The 23,347-nt window shown below is 34.8% G+C and overlaps 1 protein-coding gene across 2 annotated transcripts in view; it reads right to left on the reverse strand.

Annotated features, from left to right (window-relative positions):
• Positions 1–23,347, reverse strand: part of LOC125683205 (deubiquitinating protein VCPIP1-like) — a 43,480-nt gene that overhangs the window by 6,429 nt on the left and 13,704 nt on the right. For both annotated transcript variants that reach the window (XM_048924079.2, XM_048924080.2), the window contains 10 exons: positions 19,221–19,332; positions 16,642–16,851; positions 16,323–16,410; positions 12,904–13,047; positions 9,737–9,870; positions 7,920–8,083; positions 7,036–7,179; positions 2,875–2,982; positions 592–844; positions 53–169 (listed from right to left, as the gene is read on the reverse strand). In XM_048924079.2, the coding sequence (XP_048780036.2) occupies positions 53–169; positions 592–844; positions 2,875–2,982; positions 7,036–7,179; positions 7,920–8,083; positions 9,737–9,870; positions 12,904–13,047; positions 16,323–16,410; positions 16,642–16,851; positions 19,221–19,332 (1,474 nt within the window). The remainder of the gene's footprint in view (positions 1–52; positions 170–591; positions 845–2,874; positions 2,983–7,035; positions 7,180–7,919; positions 8,084–9,736; positions 9,871–12,903; positions 13,048–16,322; positions 16,411–16,641; positions 16,852–19,220; positions 19,333–23,347) is intronic.

Below are 23,347 nucleotides of genomic sequence, written 5' to 3' on the forward strand. Positions count from 1 at the left end.
TACCAGACTTTCAATACTACTACGCCATTAAAAGAATTTCTTTCACACTCACCAGCTTGTTCATGGTAACTGTGAAGCAACGGCTCAAATGATGTGGTATGTATGTCTTCCTCAAAGTTGCTCCAGTTCTGTTTGGGTTTGGCAGGGAGAGAGGAGGAATGTTTCAGAGCTGCAATACAATTATAAAAAGACATTTTTGAGAACCACTGTACCCCTGACAGTGGCCAAGTCCTACTGTAACACATATGACCTTTACATGACCTTGACCTTTATCCATCCATACAACTTTGACCTTCACCTTTCTTGTATAGATCACTCAATAGTTACGAACATGACTTAAGTTGTAACCAACAGAACAAAATTGAAATTCCCCCCATATGCAATCTATGGGCATGATAATCCATTGCAACTTATTTGCATTTCACATCATTTCTTTAATACATTTTGTACAAATCAAGTTATACTTATTTTTGATAATACACCTGTATCTTGCAATCTTGCACAAAATGTTAAACAATTTTTAGTGGTAAACTAACCATACATTGTATATGCATATCACTGTGTGAATTTCATTATAAATTACAAACTCACCATCATGTTCATGATGAGAGCTCTCCGCCCCCGACTCCGACACAGAATGTGTCAACGGAATAATTTCCAGGGAAATTTTGTCTCCATGTGCGAGAGGGATAGGTTCATTAATGTCAGCATCTGATGGTCGTTTTAGCTCCTTGGGAGGAAATCCGATGCGGATTTTCTGTCTCTCTGGAGGAATTTTCACGGCTCTATAAATCATGTTCTGGAGAGCTACGTAGTTCACCTGTCCTTCGACAGTCAACATAACCTAAAATTTGGGTTAAAAAGTTTTGTTACATTACTATGGGTTAAAAAGTTTTGCTACATTACTACAATTAACAAATGCAGTTTCACTGGGTGAAAACCAGTCAATATCACTCTAACTATTGACTGCTGCCATAGCTTAACTTTCATTTGATGTAACAACTCTGATATTTTATTTGATGACAAACTGTTATGCCATGACATCACAGACCATAGTATACAATTTGCAAAAAATCTGATAAACTGGTTGAAGATGAAAATATTTATATTTTGTATTAATGATCATTTATCTATATTAAAACAAGTTCTCAAGGGCAATAACTCCTATGCTAGCATGTCTATTATGCAATGATTTCCTGAAATCCATGATAGATTTATATATGTTCATGAAGTACAAACGTAGCAGTTGTTTGTAACTGTTGAAATGAAAATTTTGTCATTTTAACCAATTTTTATGTGTTCTTATTATGTTACCTAATGAATATGTGCGATTTCTGGATTTTGACATATACATCTGCTTTAAATATGTATGTCTGACATCTTTAACAAGAGTACCACAAACTGTACAACATACGCCTGTTGGACCTGTAAGCACATTATGCACTCTGAATTGATATCATACACATTCCGAATAGAAAAACCTTAAAGTAGGTCATGGTGCACCAATTATCTGACATGTGAACTGATTATGAACTTCTCTGAGATGGAGGTTGTGACAATATTTCAGTGAAATACCCTGTATCCATAACAAAAAATCTGGAAAACTGTTTGACCTACTTTTACCACTAAAGTAGGTCATGGTGCACCAATCCAGCTAAAATTCCTCTGAGAGGAAGCTGGTGACTAAATTTCAGGACATTATTTGCATCCGTAATGAAAAGATGGTTTTTCTACTAAGTGATACTACGACCATGTCCTTGAGAAACAAATTAGGCATCCTCCGCTTGACATAAGGTGTATGTGTACCAAGTTTGACGGTCCTAACTCCAATGGTCTGGTCTGTATCCTGCCTACAAGGCTTTCCTACTAAGTGATACTACAACCTTGAACTTTTACCTTGAAGAACAAAAGGTGTTCTCCACTTGGCATGAGGAGAATGCGTACCAAGTTTGACGGTCCTAGCCCCAATAGTGCGGTCTGTAATCTGCATACAAGGTTTTCCAGTTTACTGATACTACGACCCTGCCCTTTGACCTTGAAAAGCAATTGGCATCTTCCTCTCATCATGGTGATCAAATGTACCAAGTTGTAAGATCCTGGAGCTTACGGTTCAGTCTAAATCCTGCCAACAAGATTTTCCTTCTATGTGATACCATGACCTTGACCTTGAGAAACATTGGGCATTTTCCTCTTACGGTGATCAAATGTACCAAGTTGTAAGATCCCGGAGCTTACAGTTTGGTCCATATCCTGTCTATAAGGTTCTCCAATGAAGTGACACTATGACATTCATTTATGACCTTGAAGAACAAAAGGCGTCCTCCACTTGGCATGAGGAGTGTATGTACCAAATTTGACGGTCCTAGCCCCAATAGTGCAGTCTTTATTCTGCCTAAAAGGTTTTCCTATTAACTGATACTACGACCTTGACCTCTGAACTTGAAAAACAATAGGCATCTTCCTCTCATCATGGTAATCAAATGCACCAAGTTGTAAGATCCTGGAGCTTACGGTTCATTTTGCCTTTGACCTACAAAGTCTGGACAGATGGAAGATGCCATTCCATAATACCTCTCATCTTTGATGAGCGTATAAAACGTGGAAACAAATACATATTCTTTGGTTATTGATTAAACTGAACTACATTTAGTGGAAATTAATACAGTTTTTCTACTTTGAACCATTGATATTAATAAGTCACATGAGAGTGGAGCTACATATATGTACCTTAAGATTTCAGGTTATTCGTACCAGTTCAATGGTTGTAAACTGAGTTTAAACTCATGTCCACAAAAGTCCCAAGAAAGACAAACCAAAAACAAAATGAACCTGATCTTTCCTCTAAAATGAATAAAAACATGAATTTTCACAAACCTGTCTCCCATCAGATGTGGCCACCCTGATTTTCTTTTGACTAGAAGACCTGTTTGTTTCCATAGGAACTGGAGACGACTCTTTCCTCTGTACATTCTCTGGCTTGGGCTGCAAGAAAACACAAGCTTATATCATCAGATTTCACATTACCTACTGCATAACTCCATATGCTAATCAATACTTACATCAGTTAATTCATTTAATCTGTGTTTCATTAAACAACTTCAGCTGTGTCACTGAATAGGTGTTTCAACCAAGAGAACTGATATGCATACATGTGTAATACCCATCAGGCATATTCTAATTAATGATTAATTAGAGTACATATTTTCCCTTTGGTGAGAATTGATCAGTTTTGTCACCTGTACTTGTTCCAGACGATCATACCTACTATTATTACTAGATTTAATTTAAAAGGTGGAAAATCAATATTGAAGAATAAAGAAGGCTCAATCAACACACAGCAGTCAGCCGAAGAAATCCTGAACCCTGCCAGCTCAATTCTCTCATATATACGCATCAAATTACAGCAATCCAACAAAATCAAAGTGATTATCAAATTAAGTATGGAATTCACAGAAATCTACCCTTGCTTTCTGAGATCATTATTGATCATAATGCTTTATATCCAATTTACATAATTGTTCTGTAAAACAACCTTAGAGGGACTAGGATTCCTATTTGAAGCAGCAATTTGACATCATAAGTTTATACTGCCCTGTTTAATGGTTTAATTAGCTTTAACTTGCAGCAGAATTACATGTACCTTAAATGGAGTAGATTTGACATGCTTGCAGAGGAACCAATTACACATCAAAAGGTTCTATTTACTCTTAAACATTTTTTCATTCGAATTAGTTTTGCATACATTCTCAAGCTTAAGGACTGAGACTTGGAAATCATGTTCTCAAGAATAATCATGTACATATCGGTATATAGTAATGAACAAATTGAAAGGTTGCAAAATTAATGCTTTGTTAATAAAGAAGTAGGTACGGTTTTGGCCAAATTTTGCCCGGCTTTTATGGGGGAAAATTATTTTGCGTTGCAGATATTTTCCTGTCTAGTTTCTAAAAGAGTAACTCATAGTAACTCTCAAAAGCATATGGAAATCAACTCATCTATGCACATGCGTAGTATATAATCAAATAAAGTGAGGGCTATGAGGCTATTTGTGGTGTTTTCATGGTTTTTGTATAGATAAACCAGTGAAATTGAACATCTCTTCCCTCATCGCCCGTGACAATTTTTATATGGATTGAAAATTCACTAAATAACTGACGATTCGTCTTAGTTTCATCCCCGGCGACGACAGAAGAGGGGTTAAAATATCGGTTGAAAGATGCCAACAAAATCGCCATCATGACGTAATTTGCGTTGATCAAATGCACACTTCGTGGCAGTTGAAGAGGAAACGAGAATGATTTGGGTAGTAAATATATTTTCAAATAATATATGCTCATATGGTAATTTATTTAAAGAGTTGGACATTTATTAAAATCATCATAATAATATAAATCCGGATAAATTTAAGCCAATCTTACAGACCGGATGCCATTTTTGTTGTTATGGCTAGTGTAAACAGAACGGCCGGTGTATAGATATGACCAACTAACGATTCATGAGAATTTTAAAAATACATACCAGGTAAACTACATTTAAATAGTTTATATAACGATGGATGATTCTTTTAATAAACAATATATTCCTTGAAGATTCAAGCATTATTTTTACCATTCACATTCATTTGATTTTATGTAAAACGGCATGTGGTATATTAACAGCAGACGACTATGATTTTACCTCAGCCAATATCCACCTAGGCACGTACGTACATCAGTGATGTATTCAGTCAGAGTGTAAAATTTGATATTTTTGATAGACAACAATTTATTTGTCAGAAAGTATACGATGGTAATTCATGAATATAAAATTTTATATACAGTATCTATAAATACATACAACGCGTACAGTATGTCGTGAAAATCTGCGAGGTACAGAGTGGTGCAAAATTCATCTGTTGTTTTAATAGGCCATTGTTGTTTTTTTGTTTTTTGTTTTTGTTCAGTTCAGTGTTTTACTATATCTGCAATGGCTACAAAAAATATTTCGTTGTTTGTGGAACACTAATTCACTTTCAATATGGAAAACACAAAACAAAAGGAGTTTCCTGCAAGGCATGTTTTACTTGCATTAGTCCTAGGAGAAATTAAAAATTGTTACTCATTAAAATCATTTTTTACATGGTATAATTATGATGCCTGGAAGATAATTTGCTATGATTGACATTGAAATAGATTATTGGCATGGAGATTGTTTTAAAAAAAAAAAGGGGGGGGGGTGACTTCTCAAAAACATATTGACAAACACAAAAATAGGGATTTTGGTATCGTTTGAGTGGGTTTATTACATGTATCCTACATTGTATGTACATGTATCACTTACAATTACATTTCAACTATCTTTCTCTACTACTATAAAATGCAGTCCGGGGGAGGGGGGGGGGGGGGGGTAAACAAAGTGAATACACAAGATATGGATTTATACATATACAAATATGATATTGAGACTCACAGTATTGAGCATTCCGTCAAAATTTTGTTTTCCTCCATTCAAGATAAATATACGATGTATGTATATACTTGCACACTAATGAGAAAATGCAGTTCATATTTGAATGGTTTTATTTATTCATTGGGGGATTAAATTAGTTTGTCTTAAGTAAAATTTCTTGTATAAACTATCAAATGATTTTTTTGTATTTTACAACAACTTTTAAGGGGGTTTCTTTGGGAAAAGTGGATACAAGGTCACTGAATTGTGTCAACCAAGTGTTGGGGTGTACCAGCTTCATATGGCTCAGTCCTACAGTCCCAAACACATTGACAATATTTTGTAGAGAAATCCAAGCCTGATAGTGGTGAGTGAGAGTGTGTGTGAATATGTGTATGAGAGATGGTTTGTATGAGGTGTGTTATATTTATGAGAGAGAGAGAGAGAGAAAGTATTTTGACTTCTTTATTCATGTATGTACAATATAAATGTTTTTCATGTTTTGTTTATTTGTTTTACATTCCTTCGAGAATTTTTCACACAAATTGAGACGTCATCAGCTGAATGTGAAGTACCACATATTCAAACTTATGCTTAGCGCTCAAGGCTGTAGCATTGAAATTTTTAACATGCCAACGCCTGTCGTGACACAGAACCTCCTTTTTTAAGGTCATGAAAAGCTGAAGATAACAAACAGAGATACAGTGATAAATCTCACAATTCCTATAAAGAATACAAAATGAAGAATAGGACAAACACTAGTTAGAATGATCTGTGTGTCGGGACATGCCTTCACGTTAAACCGGGTCTGCAGGACATTATCATTTTAACGATAGAACATTCTATCTAGGCAAACACTGACCCCTGGACACACCCGAGGTGGCATCAGGTGCCTATCTGAAAGACCCGTGATTCTCACTTCTGTCGAGTGTATGTCGAAGGAGCACATGTATGTCTACGTCTTAGGTTTAATGTGGCCATGGCATGAGAGGGGTTCGAACTCACTACCCCCAGGTTTCAGAGCGAACGCTCTACAAGTGATCTCCATGGCCGTTTCATAATTATCTCCCCTTCGAAGTTTTTTTTCTATAGTTTCTCAGAAACACTGCCTTTTTTCCCTGAGTATACCTAGAAAATGACATTTTGCTCCAAATACCATGCTGTAGCATTGAGAGTCTACATCTATGATGTTTTATTATCAAAGTTCATGGAATATCCCATTTAATACTCATTCAAATCAGTACAAAAACCAATAATTTCGCATTTATTAAAAATCAATAAATAGATCCATGTGTGATACAGTTTTTATCTTCCTACTCAGAGCATCGCTTGGAGAGAACTCTCGTATATTTCGTCAAAATTAACGTCAAAGTTGGTGACGCCGTCAGTTTAAGATAGAGTTTTCCGTTGAATATATTTTAGTGCTATGGAAGATAAAGACTAGCAATGGCCATATTCATAAACGGCACATTCTCAAATACAAGATTTAGTATTTTGGTTAATTTTCTTGACAGGGCAGATTTTGGCCAGAACTGTACCTTGTTCTTTGCCCAAAATCCTTGAAATAAAGTCTCAAGAAATAAAAATGCCAGTAATCGCCATAGTTACCGTAGTAGGGTTAGACTTGCTCGCTGCAGCAGCTATTTCCTTGGTTTTCTTCTGCTGTTGTTTTGCAGCTTGAGTTTCTATTTGCTTTTTAACCAGTTTCTCTTTCTGACTCACAGTAAGCTCCTCTTTGTGGAGAGTTTTTTGCTGGTTATAAATCAATAAACATCAACACTTAAAAACAAAATCTACATAGTACACAACCACATGTATATTGCAGTTTCAAATGACAAGAAAAACAATTATACAAAAAGCACATATCCTGGATATATATATATATATTTTTTATTAATCTCCTTTATTTTTTAAGACTAGGTTATATTTTTGGTGGCTTGTTGGTCGAATCCTTTGATTTACAGTAAAATATAATTTTACATTTACCATAAGGTTAATATGAAAATGAAGTTAAATTGAGAAGTATACATTACTATGTGTGGCACTTATTTCTGCTATGTCTGCTGTCACATAAAATTTGCGGAATTTGCAACCAGCAGACTTAAAACATGTAAGCTATTTTTATCTAAGCCATATGCAACTCGGCAGCATTTTGTACCACACCAAAAATGATAATCTGTGAAATTATGTACTTAGTGGAATTAAATACGCTTACAGTATGTAAAATCAACTTTTATCCATGAATTGGCTCTGACAAAGCCAGCTGCAAGGCGCAATAAATTGCGAGTGAGCAAATCAAGAGGTACAAATATGGTGTTAACGAACATCTTTTTTTACACATACAAGTAAAAGTTGATTTACATTAGATGAGTGCAAATGTGTTAAGATGACTGTTAAACTGTATGCTTTATCAATACAGTATTTTCAGTTCACAGCATAAACTTTACATATCTGTTAAAAAAGTCCCTATCACTAGAAATCCTATTCTATACCGTATTTCCAGTCAGTATGATTTTGGACGATTCCTCGGATGACCAGTTGGTGTCTTGGTAAGGGGAAACAACTGATGAACTTGCTCCGTCTTTCACTTTTGGGGCAGTGTGTCGCAGCACGGTATCTACCACTCTCTGTACAAGTCGTTCACTACCAAACTCTCCTAAATCAATTCAAAATGTCAAATTCAGACGTACATGTTATGTCAGTGAACAAGATAGGTTTTTAAAACACTAAGCCTTCAACCATGGCCAAATGTAAATTGTGGTAAAGTGGCATTCAAACATTATCTTGACCTTTATAAATCAATGCACAACTTTGACCTTGACATTTTGATTCACCACATCTGAAGTTTCTGTCATAAGTTATGACCAAAGTAATAGTTATTGATAGATAAAGTGCTAGCTGGACAGATACACAGACCAAAAACAACATACATAAGTGATGTTTCCTGATTTATTCAATACACACTGAAGTGGGTGACTTTTTCCTGACTGATGTGGGATTATTTCAGTATTGAATGATCTGGGATTATTTCTGTATGAATGATGTGGGGTTATTTCTGTATCAACTGATGTGGGATTACATCTGTATTGACTGATGTGGGATTATTTCTGTATTGACTGATGTGGGATTATTTCTGTATAATTGACTGATGTGGGATTATTTCTGTATTGACTGATGTGGGATTATTTCTGTATTGACTGATGTGGGATTATTTCTATAATGAATGATTTGGGATTATTTTTGTATTGATTGATGTGGGATTATTTCTGTATAATTTACTGATGTGGGATTATTTCTGTATTGACTAATGTGGGATTATTTCTGTATTGATTTATGTGGGATTATTTCTGTATTGACTGATGTGGGATTATTTCTGTATTGACTGATGTGGGATTATTTCTGTATAATTGACTGATGTGGGATTATTTCTGTATTGATCGATGTGGGATTCAGGCAAAGAAATTAATGGGAAATACTTGCTAAATGCGAGTTAAAAATTGAAATTGTGAGTAAAAAATCACAAGTGATTGCAATTTTTTGCGAGTGAAAAAAAAAAGATCTTTTTTTCGCATTTCCTTGGTTTATTGGCTGTACTTTGAAGTTTACAATAATTTTGTCTTGTGCATAGAAACGCTTTGCAGAATGATTATAAAGATATTGAAAAAGAAAACACAGATCAAATAAATAAGTAAGGCCAAGGTCATCTCAGTCATTGATGTCGAAGTTCTTCAAGCAAACTTTGGGCTTCTCAGAGACGTCTGATTTAAATAGCAAGCATGTTGATCTCATCCATGTTTACTTAACACATGAAAGTGTTAGTATCATCGCTTCAGGCAGTGTCCTGCTGTAGTCTATAATCAAACACTTCGAGTTTGTGGGTTTTTTTTTCAACTAGAATTTTTTAGATGAAATTTCCCAAAGTTTTGAATATATAGTTTGAATTGATGCTAACAGTCTTCAAGATTTCAAGTGTACCCTATGACCCTCACCATGCACCAATGATACATGTATGTTGTCTGATAATTCATTTAAATTAAATGGTAAATGAAAGAACTCAATCTTATTTTTATTATTGCACTTTATTAAAGATTTTCCCTATATTTTGATATAGAGAAATGCTTGTTTTCTTAAATTCCTGTAAAAAAGCAATTGATTGAAAAATGCTAGTAAAAGCTCAATTATGCTAACTGGAAAGTAATCCACTAGCTAAAATTTGCTAGTAGTGAAAAAAGTTAATTTCGATCCCTGGGATTAATTCTATATTTACTGATTGTGGGATTATTTCAGTATGATGGATTTGGTAAGTTACCTGGGAAGTGTTTCTGAACTAACTTCTGAGCCACTTCGAACACATTGCTGTTGAGAGTCACGTCCGATTCGTACTGGAACCACACTACTTTTTCTGTCACCACCTCTCCGTTCCACTCCATGGAAATGGGGAAACTATATCACCAGTAAATAAAGTAAAAATATTAAAATACACTTTTAAAATGAAACAATCCAGTCAAAATTTTCTCCTTAATTTGATACAGAAGGTGAAGTTAGTGAGTGAATCCGAGCATGTAACACAAACCCAGTACTGACAATTTTCAAATATAATGTGATACATATGCACTATTTACCATACCCAATCCAATACACCCTCTCCTCTGAGTTAGGGTTATTTACCATGCCCAATCCAATACACCCTCTCTTCTGGGTTAGGGTTAGGGTTATTTACCATACCCAATCCAATACACCCTCTCCTCTGGGTTAGAGTTAGGGTTATTTACCATACCCAATCCAATACACCCTCTCTTTTGGGTTAGGGTTAGGGTTATTTACCATACCCAATCCAATACACCCTCTCTTCTGGGTTAGGGTTAGGGTTATTTACCATACCCAATCCAATACACACTCTCCTCTGGGTTAGGGTTATTTACCATGCCCAATCCAATACACGCTATCCTCTGGGTTAGGGTTATTTACCATGCCCAATCCAATACACCCTCTCTTCTGGGTTAGGGTTATTTACCATGCCCAATCCAATACACGCTCTCCTCTGGGTTAGGGTTATTTATCATGCCCAATCCAATACACCCTCTCCTCTGGAGTGACCACAGAGAGAAGAGACCACTTCTTCAGGCCTTTATATTGGCATGAGTTGAGTGTAGGGTACATCAACTTGAATTTTTACTTTCAAAGTGTACCAATCTTCAACAGTATTTACATTTACTAGTGTTTTATCAATAATAAACCTTTCATATTTCATTGTACATATAATTCTCAATATGAACTATGATGCACAAGTTAACCAACAACTTAACATACTAGAAATATGTCAATAGGACATGAACACCCCACCCAACGCGACCTGAATAAATGCAGAGTGTGACAGAAGGACAGACAACGGACATGACAAATACAGAAACAAGTTAAAGTGACTAAAAGCGTGCTTTGATTGTGTGATATGTATTTATTCGTTTTATCATTTTTCATTTATCATTTCATTAAATATAATCTTCAATTTTGATTCACCAAAAGTTCTATTGCGCATCTGGATTGAGTTGGCTGAGTAAAGTTTTATTCTTTTATTTCATTAGTTCTTTGATTTCATTCATCATTTCATATTTCTTTATCCAATAATAGTCTTTCAGTACATGTATAAATCTACCGCATTTACCCATGTAATTGGAGCAGTAATACAATTTGATGAGTTACAACCAGCTAACATCATCCGCATGTAATGGTATGTTATTTCTATATTTGATTATATGTATCACTTCCATATAAAGAGCTGATATCCGTAATTATTTTGATTGCAGGTTCTCTACTTTATTGTAATGTTGCAGTCAAAGTTGTACTGATTATACAAGTCTGTAAGATCTTAATTTAAATTGTTTACAGAACACATGTACATTTTTTTCATAAAGTACAATATTCTTCCTAAACATTTACTGTGGGTACAATTTACAATTGTCATATTTCAATTATGTTTTTTTTTTCTTGACTTGTAATATTATTTGTCTGTTATTGTAGGTCAATGCCTTTATTTTCTACTGAATAAATTAATGAAACAAACATCTGCCTTCCTGCTCAGTTTACATGTATAATGAGGAATATGAAAACAATGCTTGGAGTAATTTTAGAATTGCCAATTACAGTGGACTCAGTGTACAATGTAATGCCCAGGACCCGGGAAATGATTTGTTATATTTATATTTCCACAGTTTTTGCCTTTGATATTTTTTCAAATAGTAATGATAGCCATTTCCTCATGAATGCAGTGTAACTGTGAAAACTGTGCGTATGAATCTTGATAAATATAGTACGTCTATTCTAACAGTCGTGAATACCAAGAAACATGAAAGTAGAGTGTAAACACATAAAATAAATTTCAATTTTGAAAATATGTGAGAGCACTTCACACCAGCATACTTTTATGAAGTATAACGGCATGAAGCATTGGAGCTCATACAGCATTCACTCCATTTAGTGTGAGAAGAGTTCAATGGACAAACCATGTCATATTACCTCAAAACTGATTAAGTTCAACAACCTGTAATTTTCTCAACAATTTGAGAAAATCAAAATCCTTGCCACAATATCCATACAAACACCCTGCAAAATAAGAAGACCCTCACTCCGACAGACAAATCTTTTACTCTCTATGTAATATTTCCTCAAAACTGACTATGTTTAACAACCTGTAATTATAAAGAAAATCAAAATCCTTGGTACATGCTCCTCTTCAATACCTATACAAACAACCTGCAAAATGAGGAGACCCTCACTTGAAAACTTTGGGAGGACTTAGTTGGACAAATCATGTTCTTCTATGTAATATTTCCTCAAAACTGATTATGTTCCAGCAATCTGTAATTGTCTCAACCATTGAAGAAAATCAATGCTTGCACATACACATCTTCCATACCCATACAACCACTCTGTAGAATTAGAAGGTCCTCACTTGAAAACTGTGGAAGGAGTTGGATGGACAAATCCTGTACCCTTCATATAATATTAAATTGAAAATAAACGGACAAAACTCCTGCAAGAGATCAAAATTGCAATATGATGTAGAGTGACCCACAAAGAAGCTACACAGCAAGTTTAGCTCGATATGTGACAAAGAGAAATGTAAACAGAAACAGAAAATCCTGAATGGACAGATGTACAAACATCGCTGTACCATAACACATCAAGTCAAAAGACTGGCACATAAAAAGAAGAAATTAGATGGGGTCTAAATATAATTTTGTTATATACAGCATTTCATTGTATCCAATTTCATTGTAAAAGGAGGACCTTGTATACAAATTAACCCATACTTCGAAAGGTCACCAGGTCAAAGATTTTGGTGTCAATGTAAAAGTCATGCCCACTAACGTTTTTCTTTTTCATCTTCTGAATAAGATTTGAATGTAAGAATCAGTACCTCTATCCAATAAACACATCTTTACTACTTGTAAATGCAGTAGTTTTTCTAAAACTTACATTTCCGGAAGGTTGTCATATTCCTTGCCATCCCAATAATGTTTGAATCCACACATACAGCGACTGTCCACAGCAGGGATTTTAGTTTGGTCGCCATTCTCAAAACAGATACTACCATCCCCCCTCACCAGACGAACATTCTCACTACAATGTGAACAAAAATTAAAGTGTACCAGCTGTGAGAAATAAGCATAAAAGAAACACTTAAAAATGTCCTTCACGTGAGACACCGAGTCTGTAAGGCTTCAGTTCTTATAAATCATTTAACAGTAAATTGTTATTTGTGTAAGCTTATTGATTACATTCCTTTAACAAGAAGAGGCCTATGGGCCATAATGCTCACATGAACAAAACATTTTCTTCTTTTTGATTCACACTGTATCAAACCATACTAAGTATGTAAACAAGAAAATGTTTGTAAAACATACCCCCCGGGTGTAAAATTTAAAAGGGTTATACACATGCATCATTTAATTGATAGTAGTGCCAAACCAATTCAAAATATTGAGCAGACAATATCTTCATGTCCAGAGAGGATTGACCATGCGACCTAAAAATCAATACAAAATTTTCGAGTTGCCCAATAGTTCTTTCCCTTTGTGGAACTCTTACGCATAGTGAGACGCAAAACATACGTTCATCCACACGTGGTGGGTACAAATGCTTATCGCTGCCTTCACATAGTGCCTAAAGGCTGATGATCAGACACCATGCAACCACCCAAACTGCAGGAACACACAATATTAGTAAGTTTATGTCTAACTGTCTGTCAAGCAAAGGGTTCTATAGACATTGAGCAATCAGTATATTCCTATGTCCAGTGTGACCCTTGACCTTGTGTCCTCAAAATCAATAGGGGTCATCTACTCCTCACAATGTATCAGTATACCAAGTTTAATGTCTGTCAGGGAAAGGTTTCTCAAAATATTGAGCGAACAGCATCTTCCTATGTCCAGAGTGGATTGACCCTTGACCTGAAAATCAACAAGTTCCTCTTCTACTCATAACCAACCCACATATGAAATATCATTACGATCAAGTGAATGGTTCTCTAGATAGTGAGCGGACAACATGTGGTCTACCGACCGGCATGTGCAAAGCAATATGCCCCTATTCTTTGAAGGGGGAGGGGGGGGGGGGGGGGGGGGGGGGGTAATAAATGTAAAACACAGGCCTACATTTATCCACCTAATCCAGTGTGACACTTCACACTCTTATTGGGCTTCATCCCTTCCAAAAGTGTCATGGTTTTAACAAACTTGATTCTACACTACACAGGGATGCATGCAAATCAGTTTAACAAAATCTACCCTTGTACCTCTTGAAAGGAAGATTTTTAAAAGAATTTCAACCTATTCCAATGTATAAAACCATATCCCTATTATGACTAAGCCCTGCAGAAAAAAAAAAGCAAGGGCAGGATTTGAGCCAATTTAAGTCTTTTCAAATAAGAAATCTATAACTAAATTATACATTCACCACAGCATATACTCTGTGTCATGTTTGGTTGATATCAAAGTCCATGCCATACAGATCTACATCATACATGAGATAGAAACTGGAAATAAGTTGGTTTAAGACGGGAGCTGATAAAAACGTTCAGTCTGCTGCCGAATCCTCTTTAAATCAAAGTTGATCACAAAGGCTCACATGAGCCCTTGATTCAGGCGAGCTAAATATGTATACTGATCTAATCACATGTAAACTGAGATAGCTATAATATGTTGTTGATGATGCAACTTACAGAAATACACTATATAAAACGTACTTCTTACTGCAAATTCACGTCACTCACAGTATACTAAGAAGTAAATATACAATACAGAAATACACTGTATATAAAACGTACAAATTCACGTCACTCACAGTATACTAAGTAGTAAATATACAATATAGAAATACACTGTATATAAAACGTACAAATTCACGTCACTCACAGTATACTAAGTAGTAAATATACAATACAGAAATACACTGTATATAAAACGTACAAATTCACGTCACTCACAGTATACTAAGTAGTAAATATACAATATAGAAATACACTGTATATAAAACGTACAAATTCACGTCACTCACAGTATACTAAGTAGTAAATATACAATACAGAAATACACTGTATATAAAACGTACAAATTCACGTCACTCACAGTATACTAAGTAGTAAATATACAATACAGAAATACACTGTATATAAAACGTACAAATTCACGTCACTCACAGTATACTAAGTAGTAAATATACAATACAGAAATACACTGTATATAAAACGTACAAATTCACGTCACTCACAGTATACTAAGTAGTAAATATACAATACAGAAATACACTGTATATAAAACGTACAAATTCACGTCACTCACAGTATACTAAGTAGTAAATATACAATACAGAAATACACTGTATATAAAACGTACAAATTCACGTCACTCACAGTATACTAAGTAGTAAATATACAATATAGAAATACACTGTATATAAAACATACAAATTCACGTCACTCACAGTATACTAAGTAGTAAATATACAATACAGAAATACACTGTATATAAAACGTACAAATTCACGTCACTCACAGTATACTAAGTAGTAAATATACAATACAGAAATACACTGTATATAAAACGTACAAATTCACGTCACTCACAACATACTAAGTAGTAAATATACAATATAAAGTCTTGATGCCAGAAAAAATTGAGAGAAAGAGCAGTTTGAAAGAAAGAACTTGAGAGAAAGAAGAGCTTGAAAAAATAGTTTGAGATAAGGAACAACTTCAGAGAAAGTTCACTTACTATGTACAAAGTATTTAAATGTATTTCCTGTTGTCATAGGGATTCATCAAATTATTACAACTTCACACTTTGTAGAGAAATACGGGTGATAATAAACATGACTGATTGATAATTAGGGGTGAAATGATACAGCATCATCACAATTTGTAGAGAAATACGCGTGATAATAAACATGATTGATTGATAATTAGGGGTGAAACGATACAGCATCATCACAATTTGATGCAAATTGTGATTCAACAGTCTGGATTTACTTATTTTCCATTTGATAAAAGAACAAGAAAAAAATGTCTTATTAGTTTATGGTGTTTGATAATCTGTATGTTGCCTAATTGATGGAATGGGTCTTCAACTAATATAAACTATACAACATTAAAATTATTTCTATAATATACCTTATTTCATTCTTAATTAATAAAAACTAAATGCCTCCTTATATAATTAATCACAAAATTTTGGTGTGAGGGACATTGTAAAGTGGGTAACAGTGTTTTTAAAATATACTTTTCCCTTGTTTCGATTTCATGTGTTTTTCTTCGGAATTATTTAACACACTGGTAATTATGCTGCATGTACTGTGGAACACAAGTGCTTGGTTTACCCTAACCCAGATACATTTCTTACCCTTGACAATAAGTGCAGGCGCTTGGTTTACACCGATTTAGGTCTGGTATGAGTTTGTCCTGATCTTTATCATAACTGCAAATGACCCCTGAAATTTTAAGAATAAGATGACTGATAACACACAATTACATCAAAATTAAGCTCTTAAATCTTTCCTTGAATCATTATATTACAAACATAACTCATTTTTTCGGTTCTGATTAGAATGTCTATTGATTTCTTACATACAGAGGACTGAAGATATCAGAAGCATTCACCTGGCTATAAAGGACACACATTACTCAACAAATCTGTCTTTTCCATGCCATTCTTTCCATACCTTGCTGTGGAAAGGAATATTTCTTGTCCGATCTTAGTTTCCCATACGTTTGCTCTGCCAGTTTGTACAGATTGCCCCCTCTCCTAAACCATTCATCATGTAGCTGATATTCCATAATAGCTTCACACGTCAGGCACCGGTACAATGTCTTTTTCTGTACGGCTTCCCTGGTCGTCTTCAGAACTTCCTCAATGCGTACCCCCACCATGCCTATAGGTGAATTTAATTACCATTATATCTACTTCTGCTCTTGTTCACTTAGAAGTCAAATATCAGTATTGAGCTATAGAAGGAATGAAGAACAGAGAAAATTGCTTTGTGATATATTTGTCTCAGGTGAAATAATCTGGTTTCCCTAAAGTATGTATGTACTGTACACAAACAGAGAAATGTATCAGCTTTTGAAAATGAAACAGACATGAAAACATCTTAATCAATATAATAATTACGGACTCAATTTTTTTTTGGTCCTTTAATGCCGGCTAATCCAGAGAGAGAGCTGTCTTTTGTTTTTAATATAATAAACATTATATGATATTGTAGTTTTCATATTTGAAATTATTTTTTGTCTATTGGTTAATTAACAAATCGGCGAAAATGACAAAACAATCAGGAATTTTAAACCGAGATAACTTGAATTTTATAATCAGTGTGTGAGCATTAGGAAGAGAGAGAGAGGAGCAGATCTCAAACAGAAGAATCCACATAAATTGTTCACATTAAAATGACTTCAGAGTAAGAAATAAACTCTACATTGTCATAATCACTGACTTCCATTTAAAACATGGGTGAAAATATAAATATCAGCAATATTTGTCTATTCATTTAATAAATCATTGACTAGTTGAGTAGCTCAATAAGTTAGTATCTACTGTTTCAAGTCCAGCAGGGGTTTTAAATTTTTTTTTCAGATTGCTTTCTACTAAATCTAAAACTGCATTTTTAAACTAAATTAAGCAAATTTGAAAGTTTTCAATTTCAAAACATTGTTGTATACTCCATTTTGCCCAATTATACCCCTGGGGGCCATGATTTTAACAAATTTGATTCTGCAGTATGTCAGGAAGCTTTCATGAAATTTTCTACTTTCCTAGCCCTGGTTCTTGAGAAGATTTTAAAAGATGTTTCCTATATAATTGCATGTAAAACATTGATCCCCTATTGTAGCCCCATCCTACCCCCTCGTTATAATGCAACCCCCACTTATTGCCTGCAAATCCTAAAGAACAGATTTCTCCCCATGTTAACACCTCTGTGATAATGCTAACCCTGCATAATGCCATATGCTACCAATTTTCACAAACAAACCTTCAAATTTTATAGGGTATACCCTTGATAATAATACCAATTATCTCACATAAATTTGAAATCACACCTGTACTTTGAGAGCAGTGTGGTGAAATGTGACAGGCTGGACAAGGTATTCAGGTGGTCAGGTTAATTACTAATAATTGCTGAATAAAAGTTCTTTTCACTGCTCAGTGAATTGTCAGTAACGGTCAGTTTGTTATACATGTATTGCCTTTCCTGCTTTATTGCCCACATCGTTCTTGAACAAAAGTTGGCAGTGTATTGAGGGAGCACTGTATATATACTGTACACAGGGAAATATTCGTTCCCATTTTATTTTTGCTCCTTTCGTCCAATCTAATTAAAATCAGACTTCTTAGATCCGCACCATATACTCTGCGTGAGAAGATCTGACATAACCCGACTAGGGGTCATGTTCATGTGAACTTTATGTTACCCAATCGGCACATAATCAATGAAATCGTCGCTGTTCACAATTCATGGGAAATGGCTGCGATTGTTTGGTTTGAAAGAAAACACATTGCAGCTAGATGTAACGTCACAATGCACTGTTTACGTTGACTGGTGTTATATTCCTCGCGTTAATTAAGTAAACCATCTTGAAAACTATTCAAATCGTACCCATCCCTATTCATACATAAATCGCAATTCATTAATTTAATTTGGGTGTATTTTATGTCGTACATTTTGTTGTATGTATGAATGGAATAGATTAAGCATTTATATTGCGAAAGTTTAGAATTCCTTATGTGAAAATGCACAATTTTATAGTGCGGAATAAACTTCGTGCAAGAGAGGTTACTGTAACTTGTTTACGAATTACCGGTAACTTCGAAAATAGCCATCATTGTCTGTATGGCACAATCTGACTGGCTGATAGTTCTCATGAATTTTCCAAGCAAAAGGTCATGCGGACGTGACCCCCTACGAGGTTATGTCAGATCCTATTGTAGCGATTGTGAGCGTATCTTAGGATTTGATTTTAATCAGATTGCCCTTTCGTCCTCATTGTCAATAGGTGAATTTAAGATGGGGCAAAACCATTTTCTCTTATCTCTCTTTTAACATAACTGTGTAAGGCTGAACCGTTTGCAAGGGTAGAAGGGCAAAAAAAAACAAAAAAAAAAAAAAACATGGGGTGAAAATAGCCCTGTATAGAGTATATTAAATATAAAAAATAAAAATTTAAGAGAGTTGTCTACAAATACATGTACATGTTTATATATATTATGAAATATATATACAGAATAAAACCAGACAATACATACCCAGTGTTCTATACAGGTACTGATGAGTGTCAGCCACAAGCTGGGGGTGAACTCCGTACTTATCCATATAAACATTTTCCATGGCAGATACTAAAGTTCTGATGTATTTATCCTGCAATCAATTAGTCAAAGCATTTACAGCAAGCCCAATCAATATATATCCATTTAGTCTTGTTAATATCAGACACCGAAGATTTAGGAATGTCACTTTTGATTGCTAGACATGAAATGTAACAAGCACTTTGTTAGTCGTTAGTGAACTTCTGAATCAATTAGGACTTGGACTGTGGATGGTAATTGATACAACATTTGCTGGTTATTGTTAAAAAGTTCATTTTTCAGTAATATGCCCTTTGGTGGAAAAACATTTATCAACGAACTGTTGAACGAGACTTCACTGTTTTTATAATAAAACTTCTGTGCAAGGCTTTGAATCATGTATTCAACATTTGAATGATTTGTAGAAATGTGTTCACAGATTTTTAAATTTTGATGGCAGATGCAAACTAAAATGCTGCAGGCTAAATATGCTAAATTATGTGTACACATAAATACAGATTGTTGAAAACATTTACTCAGGGGGTGCAATAAAATAAGTTTATATGGTGATCAAACTAAAATTGTAGGAAGAGTCAATATTGTTTTGTTATATCAGTAATTTGTTATATCTGCTTAGAATTCCATGGCTTCTATACATGTTTTTTTTTTCAATATGAAATATTGAATTCCCATAATTCTAATAGAAAATTTGGTACTAACTACTAATTTTGTGAATATCTGAAAGTTCTTAAAATATCAACACCATAAACAGATTAACATAACATTCCAGACAAACATATGATAGAATTGGAACAAGAAAAAAGGGTTCAAGTCACATAGGGTTCACCTGAGTTACTGTGCTCACAGCGATTTGATCCTAATAAACTCTAAATCCATGTTATGACCTTGTCATCTGGGCCATTATTTGAGTCTTAGGAACTCTATGATACACATAAAAAGACTACATTATTATTTGAATCTACACTATTATACAAACATGTAAAAAGGTTACATCATTGCTTCAACAAATTGTTTGTCATTTTGTTCTTGAGAATGATTGTTAAAGATTTTCCACAAGGACGTAGAATGTGTTATTTACTTTCAAATCTGATTGGCCAAGAAATGTTTGAGAAAATGTGATGTTTTCCTGTGAGAGTAAATGCCATACGCTCCAAGGTAATAGTATCTAGCAACTGTACACAATACTTGACATCAACCGAGAGGCCCACAGACCTTATCGGTCACCTGAATACTAGTGAAAAAGTATCACTATTCCCAAGGGCTATGAAATCTAGAAAAAAATTCCTGTTCTGAATATCTAAGCTAAATTCTAATGTTCAGCAACAGTATAAAACAAGATGTGTTCTTAAAACTTCACTGCCCTCAAAAGTGCATAACTGATGAAAGGCTTTACATAATAATTTGCTAATTGCAGTCTGCAGCGCATTACTATGACACTTTGTATGAAATAGATTGATTAAAAGAAACGATAATCTGCAGCTTGGCGGGCGGTACTGGTATATTAATTGTATATTAACATTAAAACTTCAAAAGATATGACTAATTTGGACCCATCCTAAAGTCAAAACCCTGGGTTGTGAAATTTGCCATTTTTTGTACATCCTTTTCTGCTATTCTTTGGTATGCATTTAGATTTTATACAGTATGAACACATAAATACTATATACTAAATCTGGCCCCACTCTGGGTCAGAACACCTACTCTGGGGGTAATCAAATTTACAATTTTGGTAAAAGACTATCTGCTCTTTCGAAATATCTATTTAGTTTCAATTTAGTATCAATAACACTAAAGAAGATGTTATTTTTAAGTGTTTTACACACAAACACTGTGTAGTAAGTTTGGCCCCACCCTGGGGTCAGAACCCCTACCCCGGGGATCATGAAATTTACAATTTTGGTAGAGGCCTTCCTGCTCTACATCACTATGCATTTAGTTTTTCTTACACATGTGTGGTTCTTGAAAAGAAGCTTTTGGAAAATTGGTCAATTTGGGGCAGTTTTTGTCCCGCCCCTAGGGCCCCAGGGGTGCTGGAGTCCTGAAATTTACAATTCATGTCCTCCTTGTCCCAATGATGTTTCATACCAAATTTGAAAAGAATTGGAATGGTATTTATAAAGAACAAGTTAAAAATGTTCAATTGTTAACGCATGACGACGGACGACAACCAATTGCAATTGCAACAAGAGGCCCATGGGCCACATCGCTCACCTGAGTCACCTTGGCCCATATCTGAAGACTTTCCATAAAAATTTGCATGTAAAACCTAATAGTCCCTATTATGGCCCAAACTACCCTTTGCAAACTTGAATCTACACTATGTCAGAAAGCTTTGATGTAAATGTCAACTTCTTTGGCTCAATGGTTCTTGAGAAGAAGATTTTTAAAGCTTTTTCCTATATTTGTATGTAAAACTTTGACCCCCCCCCCCCCCCCACTTGTGGCCCCATCCTACCCCCCGGGGGCCATGATTTGAACAAACTTGAATCTGCATTATATCAGGAAGCTTTCATGTAAATCTCAGCTTTTCTGGCTTAGTGGTTCTTGAGAAGAAGATTTTTAAAGTTTTTCCCTATATATTTGTGTGCAAAACTTTGATCCCCCTTGGGGCCCCATCTTATCCCCGGGGGCCATGATTTGAACAAACTTGAATCTGCACTATGTCAGAAAGTTTTCATGTAAAAATCAGCTTTTCTGGCTCAGTGGTTCTTGAGAAGAAAATTTTTAAAGATTTTTCCTATATATTTGTATGTAAAACTTTGATCCCCTATTGTGGCCCCATCCAACCCCAGGGGCCCATAATTTGAACAAACTTGAATCTGCATTATGTCAGGAAGCTTTCATGTAAATCTCAGCTTTTCTGGCTTAGTGGTTCTTGAGAAGAAGATTTTTAAAGTTTTTCCCTATATATTTGTATGTAAAACTTTGATCCCCCCTTGTGGCCCCATCCTACCACCGGGGGCCATGATTTGAACAAACTTGAATCTGCAATATGTCAGGAAGCTTTCAGGTAAATTTCAGCTTTTCTGACCCAGTGGTTCTTGAGAAGAAGATTTTTAAATGACCCCACCCTATTTTTGCATTTTTGTGATTATCTCCCCTTTGAAAGGGACATGGCCCTTCATTTGAACAAACTTGAAAGCCCTTCACCCAAGGATGCTTTTGGCCATGTGTGGTTGAAATTGGCCAAGTGGTTCATGAGAAGAAGATGAAAATGTGAAAAGTTTACAGACAGACGGACGCCGGACAAAATGTGATCAGAAAAGCTCACTTGAGCCTTCGGCTCAGGTGAGCTAATAAAAATTATCACATGTATCGAACTGATTCACCATAGATTTAGAAAAAAGTCGTTTTAGATAATTGCAGTCTGCAGTGCATTACTATGACACTTTGAATGAAATAGATTTATTAAAAGAATCGATAATCTGCAGCTTGGCGGGCGGTACTGGTATATTAATTGGTATCTACATATACTATGTAACTATCGCTGTAAGTATCATTTTGAATTCATTCATTTTGAATTAATTTAACCAAGTTGAAATATTCTTGTTACCGACTTGTTTTATATGAAAAATCTAGCTAAAAATGAAATTCAGTTGTATTTTTGTGCTTTGTTATATTTACATAACAATGTTACATTTTAGGTATACTATGCCAAAATAGTAGTCAGGGTTTTGAGAAAAAGTACACTTTTTCTAAAAACCCTGACTACTATTTTGGCATAGTACACAAAAAATGTAACATTATTATGCTGACCATCAATATTTTTCTTCAAAATAAATTTAATATCTACATTTTAATGGAGCAGAGCGTTATTAATCCAAATGCATTTCCTATAGTTGATAGATGTAGATATCTTAAACACAATATCAAATAGTTTGTTTTTCTATTGGTGAATAATTATCAACAAGATGTTTTTGTGAAACACAAATGCCTCCGATAATGGCCAATTCCAAAGATGGCCAAGATCACAAGGACAAATATCTTGGTACCAGTAGAAAGATCTTGTCACAAGAAATGCCCATGTGCAATATGAAAGCTCTAATATTTACCATTTAGAAATTATG

This window comes from Ostrea edulis, chromosome 6 (assembly GCF_947568905.1).
Source record: "Ostrea edulis chromosome 6, xbOstEdul1.1, whole genome shotgun sequence".
Lineage (NCBI taxonomy): Eukaryota > Metazoa > Mollusca > Bivalvia > Ostreida > Ostreidae > Ostrea > Ostrea edulis.